This window comes from Rhyacophila brunnea, unplaced genomic scaffold (assembly GCF_057557595.1).
Source record: "Rhyacophila brunnea isolate RB1 unplaced genomic scaffold, BYU_Rbru_1.0 scaffold_6, whole genome shotgun sequence".
NCBI lineage: Eukaryota > Metazoa > Arthropoda > Insecta > Trichoptera > Rhyacophilidae > Rhyacophila > Rhyacophila brunnea.
The window spans coordinates 6,552,163-6,562,869 of record NW_028233276.1 but is presented as its reverse complement, the minus strand read 5'-3'; the positions used below and the strand labels follow the sequence as shown (position 1 = coordinate 6,562,869).

Sequence of the window (10,707 nt, the reverse complement as noted above, 5' to 3'; positions counted from 1 at the left end):
GAGAAAATCGAAGACTTTCGCGATGTGACATGATGACGGTTTTCTACGGTTGACTACATAACCTCAGTATGTGGCCCAATATACGAGTGATCAGATACAGTCTTCAATAGAAGATGGCACCAAGAAGAGAAGAAGTAGAATACATAAGAAATATGGTATTGAAAGTAAATTATAAAAATCGTGAGTTGCATACATTTAAAAATAATGTTATTTCATCAGTGCTAATGTTTACTAGGAGGGGGCAACATTATGTTTTTACGACTACTTTAAAACTGTGTTTTTTGTCTTTGGACTTTAGAACCCTGAATATCAATTTATAAATCCAGATAGGGTTATACACTACTCTCACCCTTACTCAAGACGGAACTGATGGGATAGACGTACTTCTTTCTTTTGACGTAACTAGAGGGCGGAGAGTGAGTCATAGAGACACCGATATTACTCAAAAGCGGCAAGGATTCGTTTTTATGAGTGAAGGCGTTTCGATCGTGACACATCGACTTGCAGCGTTTCTTTTGCGTTACACATTTTTTTCTCTCACCGATTTGGATATCGTCGATTTCCACCTTCTCCGTCTCCGAATCTTCGAGCAGTCTGGTTCCTTCGTTGGATTTTTTAACGCAATGTATAGGACTGCCTTCTGATGAGAGACTGGACCCGTAGATATTCCGTTCTTTCATCAGTAAACCTTTACGGTTGACCGGACTGCGTTTTAAATTGACATCAAACGATTCATATGACTGCATCGAGGATTTGGTACTTAAAAAAATTTCACTAGACGTCGATTCACTATTATTATCCGGAATGTTTATTGTTTTATTGACAATTTTCGCTCTGCCGTTTTCATACTTCTGAGGTAAGTCTTTAATGCTCTTGTCGCAAAGTCTCGTACCTCGCGGTACAGACGACCCTTCTAATATATTAGAATCACTTTTAGTCACAAAACACGGTTCGCTAGTTTTATTTTCGATTATATTTTCGGCGGAATAAAATCCTTCCTTTACGTTCAAACAAAACTCGTCAGACTGTCCGCAGCAGTCCGGTTTGCGGGATTTTAACGGGCTATCCGACCTATCGAGACTGGGGACATATTTGAGGGGGCTTCTTATAATGGGAAGTGCCGTTCTTACTGTATTGAGATGAGCGGATTCAGCGCTGGTAGCCGATTCGAAACTTGACTCCCTACTGGATCCGCTCAAGGAACCGGGACCCTGTCGCCTGCCCAAAAACCTAAAATTCTGATTCATCTTCTGATACTTTACAACATTTTTTATATCATCGGCGCAAGTTGACAAATTTCCTGGTATTTTTGGCGTTCTTCTTAATACTTTCGGTGTCGACATCGCATAATCCGTAGTCGGTAAAGCTTCTATGCTACATTTCGGCGACTGCATTGCGGCGTCCATCGTTATTGATGCCACAGTAACAATATTAGTGCCACATTTTTCATTAACGTGACAAAGACTAGTTCTAGAACTGATACTCGACAGCTCTGATAAACTTTCAGGACTCGCCAAAGGTGCTAATCCAAACCAATCATCGTGAATTAAGTCAACTTTACACGAATCTTTCTCAGGTATGTAAGTCACCTTAGGTTCACCGCTGTACCTCATGAACGGTTCTATCCGCATAGCATGTCTATTGGTTTCAAAACCTACTGTTTTCTTAGCTCTATAGCACACTCCATTCGAGGGATTGGAAAAGTTATACACTCCTAACGGCTGATTCAAGAGTCGATCGCTGGCGGCACTCGGAGTCAGCGTCCTGCTTCCGCCGGCGATATTCAACTGCTCGTCCAATAAGGAAGCGAAGTCATAACTGATGATAGAGTCGAGTCTGCTTGGCGAATGAAGTCTAGCTGTGGCTCTAGTCGCCGTCGAAGACGTATTATAAACGCTGCCCGTCGCGGAGCTGGCCTTCGAGCTGTCGTTGTTGATGACATTTACAGTGGGACTCTGAAGGCTCGTGAAAGATGTCTCCAAGCAGAGACGGTGCGGAGGAGTGAGTCCTTGAAGGTTGAGGGGCTCAGCCATCAGGTGGCAATGGCTGATTGATGTCCGCTGAGGTTTTCGAGGGCCCGTCTGCGTTACAACCTGTGACAGTTAAATAAAAACATTTAAAACTGATAGTGATTATAATATTATATAACTATTGAATCTTGGATAAGTGGAGTTGTATAATATTATATCAGGCTACATTGATAATTATTGATAGAATTTATGGTTGTCTATTAGGTTAACCACTATTTTTGACATGCGTTTTAATGAAGGTATTAAAGAAATATCAAGTATGTAGGTATTCAATTTGACAATATATATAGGTAGTTGTTGCTAAAATTACATGTAGTTATGACTGCGTAAAAAAATTACCAACAATTGATGTTAATTAAAAATACTTGGTACATATTATAACAGTTTTTACTTACCGACTCACTGAATTTTGAAACACATTAATTCAAAAAAATATATAGAATAAAAGACTATAAAATGGTAATTGTTAATACAGGAATACTAACATACAGAATATCAGAAGTATATCATAATTTCAAATAATGATAATCGATAAATTAACACCGCGTAATATCTACAGACAGAACTAGTATCATGCATAATAATGTACAACCCTACTGTGCAAGTTATTTAAATATATCCAGTGCGTTAAATAAATGAACAAACTATTTGTACAAATAAAAAATCAATAAGTCATGTTAAATAAATTTTCTACAAAAAATACGGAATGACTTAGAAATAATGTAGCATCCTAATTACAAATTAAATTTTCAGTATGTACCTACTGTAAAATTGAGCCCTTTATTCATTTGAATTATATTATAGTACCTACATACTTCTTTTACGTTTTCAATATGTAATTTCTTCTTCTTCCGGTACAATTCACACAATCTCTACCTCCAATATTAGTGAACCCTTTACAAATCATCAAAGTTTACATACCTGTGGTAGTTAAATATTCTCTCAATAGAATGAAACCTTTTTAATTCTAAATTTCAGGAAAAAATCGAATTACGAATTACAAAATGTTTCTAACTGCAGACTTTTTTCTTTTAAGTATTTTATTTTTATATTTTTCAAATAAATTGCTTATCAAGGGGTAAAGAAACGAGACTTCGTAAGTGACATTTTGTTCAAAATATGTTTTTGCATTATTGAATATATTGGTAGTATCGGCATCTATCGACAAAAACTGAAAATTCTTCAAAAAATAATTGGCTTCTAAAAACATTTGAAACAATATTTCGTATCAACTATGTGAACTATTCAATTAATGATAACTCGTAAATGCATAATTTTTTTGCAGCCAGCCACCTGTCAGATGCGTGTAAGTAATCCTCATACTACATACATACGTTCACTATAGGTGACTATAGGTGACAAAAACACTGATTTATTTTGTAATATCAAATATCAAACACATAGTGTGCAGGCAAGCTTTTCACTCTCAGAGGAGTTGTTATTTTGTCACTTCGTCGTTTCTTAACCCTCGATATGCTTATCTTGAGTGAAAAAAAAGATATTTAAAATCTGACATCTGGGATTTGTTGAAATTATTAGTTTCCTCTAGGACAGGGATGGCAAACCTTTTTGTGGGTCAAATTTTGTTCATTATTTTTTTTACTACTAGCTCGTGGGTCACTATAGCCTCAATTACATTGAGCTTCTTTACGAGCTGTTTATTGGCAAATTTAAAAGCGGGCGAATCAGCTACTGCGATTTGATGATTACACACAAAACTTTCCATTCGCTGAGAAGCCACAAGCCAGTGACTATTTTGACAGAACGTAGTTCGTTTTTTTACCGGGAGGTTGGTACTGCGCTCTACTGCACAGACGCAGTAGGCCCACACGCCGGCGTGTAGCGTGGAAAGTTGACCAGCTTTCAACTTTTCTCGGTAGAGTGTTTACAACCTGCTTATTAGCTTATTCGATGATTACACTGGGCGACTTTACAGGCAGATTGTAAATTCGCCAATTAACAGCTCGTAAAGAAGCTCAATGTAATTGAGGAGCAAACATTCAAAACGTGATTTGTCACACAGATGTTGAGCTGAGATAATCAAGAAAAACATATTGTACTAATGGTTTTTTTATTATAAAACTGTTTAAGGAAAGAATTTTAAACCTGGTATTTTGTATAATCCAAAATTCGCGGAAGTGGTTCATTTTTTGATTTGAAATTTGGACAAAACACGATTTGCATGAAACTTGTGGGCAAAACACTATTTGAATGAAAATCAAGGCATTATATTTTTTTATAGGATAAAAGGTTCTTTGAACACTGATTCTGGTTTCCTTTCATAGATTTAAATATGGACTATCAGAATTGACAATAAACGGCATTTTTCAAAATGTGTGACAAATCACTTTTTGAATGTTTGCTCCTCAATTGAGGCTTAAGTCACATATTTCAAATATATCCATAAGGCGACTTTTTTTATTAGAGAAAATTTATTTGTACCCCTCCGAATACTAAAAAACATAAAGAAATAATAATAGTATTTGTCGATATAAGAATAATGTATTATTTAAGTACCAAACCTCATTTACCGATTGTTTAAAATACTTGTGTCGAATAAAATAAATAAACGCAAATTTATCATTAAAGTCACTTTACTAAACTTGCTTACTATATCCACTTGGATACCAATTGATTCATTTAAGAATGTTCATTTTTTAATATGACGAATCCGGTCCCGAATTTTGAAAACATTGTTTACATGGCAAATTACACACACAGTCGTTTTATTCTTTTCAATGAGACCATATTTATCAAACCATTTTGTTTGATATGGTCTGGAACTCGTATCGTTTGTTTTTATTTTTTTAACCGCCGACACAATACAGGGCTACAACTAAAAATATTTATATGAATTTATAACACAATACTTTAAGAAGAAATTTCTTATTAACGTACTTGATATACATACATAATATGTAGATGAGAAACTTTAATGATAAAAAATAATAATAATGTTGAATTATTAAACATTTCTCGACGCGTACGACAAGGCTGCCATTTAGTTCAGCTCTGGTACATCTCCCCATTCTACGATGCAACGAATATGTATGCGCGTCAAGTTTATGACGAACTGTCATAAGTCATACACGCTTCGCGACAAAAGGACGAAACACAATGTTTAACGACCATGTACCTCATATACAGGTGCAGTGATGATTAGCTAGCCAATGTCCACATGGAAATATTTTTTTATAAATTCGACATTAGATAATATAATAATATTATATACTTTATGTTTTTAATATTTTTGATCGTCTGTTCTCTCTTTTATGATATAACAAATAAGTTTATAAAAATCAACGTGTGGGTCATTTAAAAAGCTTGCGTGGGTCAGTGTCTGACCCGCGGGTCATAGGTTCGCCATCCCTGCTCTAGGACTATAATATTATGAATCTCATTTCGAATTAAAGGTAGTTTTATAAAAAAAAAAAATTTTTAGGTTGCAAAAATTCGAATCACAGCAAATTTAGAATTATTTGTGTTTGAATTGTGAAATTTTTACAGTATTATGCCGTTCTATCAACTAATTGAAATTATTTGACCTTAGTAAGAAGAAAATAAATTAATATGTACCCATTAGTTGTGATTTCTAAGAGTCGAGTCATCAGTTGTCATATCAAAATAAAAATACATAAATATCTTGTACAACTCCAGCGCTGTAATTAATTTGTGTGAAATGATTTCTTTTCATAGAATATTGTGAAAAATTAAGCATAAAAATTGTGTGTTATTTTTTATGTATTTTTGATGCAATATCAACCTCTAAACAAAAAATACTTTCTAACATAATAGATGAACTATAGGGGAGACGTGAATGCAAAATAAAGTAAGTACTTCTTTATGATATTTTGTAGTTTGCTTTTTTACTCTATGGTTGTATTTGAAGCATGGGAATCAAAACAATTTAAGTGTCAGTGTCGCCAGATTACAAAAAAAACTGGTACCTAATTATTATTAGAAAATACTGCTGTAATAATTATCAATAATAATCAGAAGCGTTTAGTAATATTTCAAAATTGCTGAAAAGACACAGATATTTAGGCAAGCATCCTTCATTTGCAATAATGTACAATCAATTCTTATCAAAAACACTAATACACGCAATATTATGAAGTAGTTTAAAAATGATTTAAAGAACATCATAATAAAAAATGAGACTTGTTTGGTTTTAAAGAAACCAAAAAAAAATCAAAACTATTTTATGATAATGCCATGTTGACAAAATTATTATTTTTAATCTATTTCTATTCTACGATTTGTGAATTATTAGATACCTGAAAGTAGGTAGTTTTTTACTTGGCGTATAGGACAATAACAGTGGCTACCATACCAGAAACCTTTTAAAAAGAAGAAATGAACTTGCTGAAAGTGTTTTATGATGATGTTCTTTTCGTCTAAAAATAATTGAATTCATGAATCAAATAATAAAAAAAAGATATTGAAAACTTACCTAAAAAAATTACATTAATTTTAAAATGCTTCTATGCAACAATAACAAATAAACTTGTAAAATACATGTAACATTAAATATTTCAATCATAAAACATGTTTAGAATTTGTAATAACTAACATTTTTGTAATCATTACTTACACCAATGATTTAATATTACATCTTGAAGTAATATTATCAAAACAGTGTATCCACCAAAACAGAGCCTTGAAATGTCTAAAAAAACAATGATTTCTCATGAACCAGCTACAAATTGTAACATTTTTATAATATATTATATTGATTAGATTTACGAATTAATTATTATATGGTACAATTTATTGCTGGTTATATGTTACATTATTTTTTATGACATATCCCAAAACTAAGTTTTTGTAGTTACACACTTTTGACATCAGACACGTTTTACACATTTGAATATAGTTACAATTAGAGTTATGAAGACTTGCAAAGAATGAAGGACGCTTGAGATAATTCTATAATAGAGAATAATATGATTGTTCAAATTTATGTGTCAATTTTTAGTAATAAATAAATAGATGGAAAACAAACGCATCTCAAACAAACACACGCATCATTGTTCATGTGCAGCAGACTCTGGCCCTTGTACCTGGTATCGTTTGGGACGGTTTCCTGGTACTCTGTGCCACTGTCGCTTACGTCGTTTTGTTTCCCGTTGCAAATCTCCGCACATTGGGTGGGGATGTCTTTGTGACTTAAAACCTAACAAGAGACAGATAAAGAGACAATGTTGCCAACTGTCAAAAAATTTTATACAAAAAAAAAGTAATGACGAATGAAAAGCAAATGGCTGTTTGGTGATTGACATATGGGACGATGAGATGAAATGGGTAACGCGGGTGGGATTCGTATAATTTAAAAATAAAATATAGAAATTTTCAGATTATTTTCACAATGTACATTTATTCATTATTATGTATGAAGAATGTGCTTTTTTTAAAAGCATTTTAATAATGGTTTTATACATAAATTGATATGAATTAATGTATGGTATTTAATATAAATCAAAAGGATACAAGGTACAACATTTCATAATGCTTAAATATGATGTTTTTTATGAAATGTTGGAATTTATACCAGCTTGATTTTTTTAAATTTACTGACATTAATAATATTTTATGACATATATGTAAAAATGAATGAATGTATTGATATATGGAAATTAGTAGTTCGGTTCTGCATAATACTTACACATAGGTAGATAGTTAGCTGTTAACTGTAGTAGATAGGTACATATTTAAAAAAAAATAAAGTTTTATTGTTCAGCGGTCACTTATAAGGATTCAAATTATCACAATTTTTAAGTTAATTTTGACGTAAAAAAAAATAATTTTGCATAATAAGCATAGTTTAGTGAAGGGGTCGGAGAACCAAGGTAAATTACCCCAATTAAGGTAAAAATTAATATCTGTGGGTGTAATAAGGCTCAAAAAATTTAAAAATTGCAAATAAGCAAAGTGAATCTAATTTGTGGAGACCATTTCTCAAGTGGCACCAAATAAGAATAGAATATACCGAGATGAGTCCTTCAATTATGGGTTCACAAATATAATTAAGGAAACACTGGTACTGTTCGGTTATCAGGAATACAGGGGCAAACACATTTTGAAAATACCCGATATACTGGATTATTTGTTAGTTTGGGTTAGTTTAGGTTAGGTTAGGTTAGGTTAGGTTTTAGGTAAGGTTAGGTTTGGTTAGGTTAACCTAACAAATAATCCAGTTTATCAGCTATTTTCAAAATGTGTTTTCCGCTGTATTCCTGATAACCGAACAGTACCGAAACACTTTGATAATTTGCAATCAAGTGGGTTTGGGAATACGTTTAAATTTGGAAAGGTCTACAAAATGACAAAATTTGGACAGGGACTCCAAAGGATTTTCCAGTCTCATGAACCCAAAACCTGAAGTGAAAATGTTTTCAATGAAATTATATTTTGTTCCTTAAAAAGGTTTTTATTAATTTTGTGTTTTATTTTATATTGTACTTTTCAAGTTTGACTATAAAAAAAATGAATTGAATAAACTAATTTAAACGATCTTGTAAGTATTCCGAATTCTCACTTTCAACTCGAGAGGATAATAATATTGTTAATAAATATATGTTTGGGGTAATTATCAAAAAAGTTCCCCGACCCTTGATTTAGTAATGTGTAAGCTAATTTATAATAATTGTGGGAGAGATATAATTATAATCTGTCAAGGTGGAACATAAAATGTGTGTGGATTAATAGAAAAACAAAATTAATAAAATCATTTTAATAATAAAAAAAAACATATTATTCACTACGTTAAATGATAAATAATACATTATAAACAAGCAAGTCATTGGTACAGCGTTTAAATTAATGTAGTGTAAATGCAGTATATAATATGATAAAAGCAATTTACTTCTTTTAAATCGTATAATTAATGAATTAGTATAATATCAGTAGTCATTTAAATTTTTCAAAGATCAATAATATTTCTCTTCAGCCTGCAGTGCTTTGTTGTTTCATGGTATGTACTTCCTATAGTATTAATAAAATAATATTCACTGCAATAAAGTAGTATGGTACTTCTAGCAATAGTTTGGTAGAGCTCGTACAATTAGAGCCGTTTCACACGAGACACTGATGTCTGGATACTTCATATACATATAAACGAACCTATGTTTAAACGCGCCCCATTTATGTGAATATACAGCCTCTCGAGACACCTGTGTCTGGACACCGGTGGAGAGTGGGAAACGACTCTTGGTCGTGGCATCTGGGTGATTTCGGAAACAGAGGAATTTTCAGCCACCAACTGACTGTCGATTTTATCAGAAACATCATTGTGTTAAAATACAGAATTATTTCATGCTCCGCTCTCCTGCTGAAGCCAATGATTGCCGAATACTTTGCTATTGACGAAAATTCCTGGACACCAAGACTAAATGTCGCGACCCAAAATTAAAATTTATTAAACAAAACATACTGGTATATTCATATATAATTAACAATAAGCCTTGTCATAACGTCATTATGTCAAAATGAAGAAGTTACAATATACCAATATGCTTTAATTTCTAAATTTTAGTTGCGAGGCGTTACTAAGCAGTACTATAAACTGTTTTAACAAATTATTAAGAAATTTTGAAAAATTTTCCATATAACATGGAAATGAATGGAACTTAAATGCAAACATATAAATAAATGTAAAAATAAGCAGCAGATATAGTTAAAAGTTGTAAAACAAATTTTCTATTAAATGCATATTATTATTACTAACTACATAAAGAAATAAATATATTATGGTAAGTGCGTAATATAAAAAAGAAATACCGCAAGCAATAGTTTAGAACAGTGTTTCTTAACCTTTTTACATCCGCGGACCACAAATATAATACAACCCCACTTCAAATGTTGGGTTTCTAGGTAACTATTTTTGAATTGCAGAAAATTTTTGCAGCCCACCCTAAAATCTTCGGTTAAGAAACTATGGTTTAGAATAAAGTAACAAATAAAACAATTTGATTTTCAATTAGTTAAAAACCACAAAAACTTCCACTTACAGGTGTATTTTTATTTATTAAAAAATGACCTTACATATTCATAAGACCAGGATCTTGAAACCCATAGGTAAAATCGTAAATCTGATTCAAAGAAACCATAAACTTGTGGCAAATAACTATGCATGTGATTCAATGAATTATTTTTTTTATAGAATAAGAGAATTAATACATAGCCTTTATTCGAAAATACAATAATATTGCTTTCGGTAGAAACTATTAGAATTATTTATTAGCTAATGTAAAATACATAAGTACATAATATTTTAACACAAACAAAACAAAATAATATCTGCAAAAATACTTGCCGAATGAATATATTGCGAGGCAATCAAATTAGCTAAGCTACAAATTAAAAATAAAACAAGCATTTATAAAAACTCATAGCTAATTACATCCAAATACTAAAAATAATTCAACAAATTATCTACAAAACATAATTAATTTGGCTTAAAAATAAATAAATCAGTCTCGTAGCACTAGACTTTTTAATTACCCATTAAAATAAAAAAAATTGTTAAAACATAAATTCGATTAAAAATATTATTGTCGAGTTATGTAAAGAAGTATTTTTTTTTAAATCTGTTGCAAGAATGTCCATAAATAATGTGTTTATTGTCAATGGAATGGTATAATGAATGATTTTATTAATTTATAAAACAATAAGTCAA

General features: G+C 31.7%; 1 protein-coding gene across 2 annotated transcripts in view; it reads right to left on the bottom strand.

The window, feature by feature from the left end:
* Positions 1 to 10,707, bottom strand: part of inaE (inactivation no afterpotential E) — a 175,381-nt gene continuing 164,674 nt past the window's right edge. The window contains exon 19 of one of the 2 annotated variants that reach the window (XM_085956828.1): positions 1 to 2,093. In XM_085956828.1, the coding sequence (XP_085812954.1) occupies positions 333 to 2,093 (1,761 nt within the window). In that variant the 3' untranslated portion in view covers positions 1 to 332. Of the gene's footprint in view, positions 2,094 to 5,901; positions 7,207 to 10,707 lie in introns of those variants that run through there. The other variant, XM_085956829.1, reaches the window with a different exon arrangement.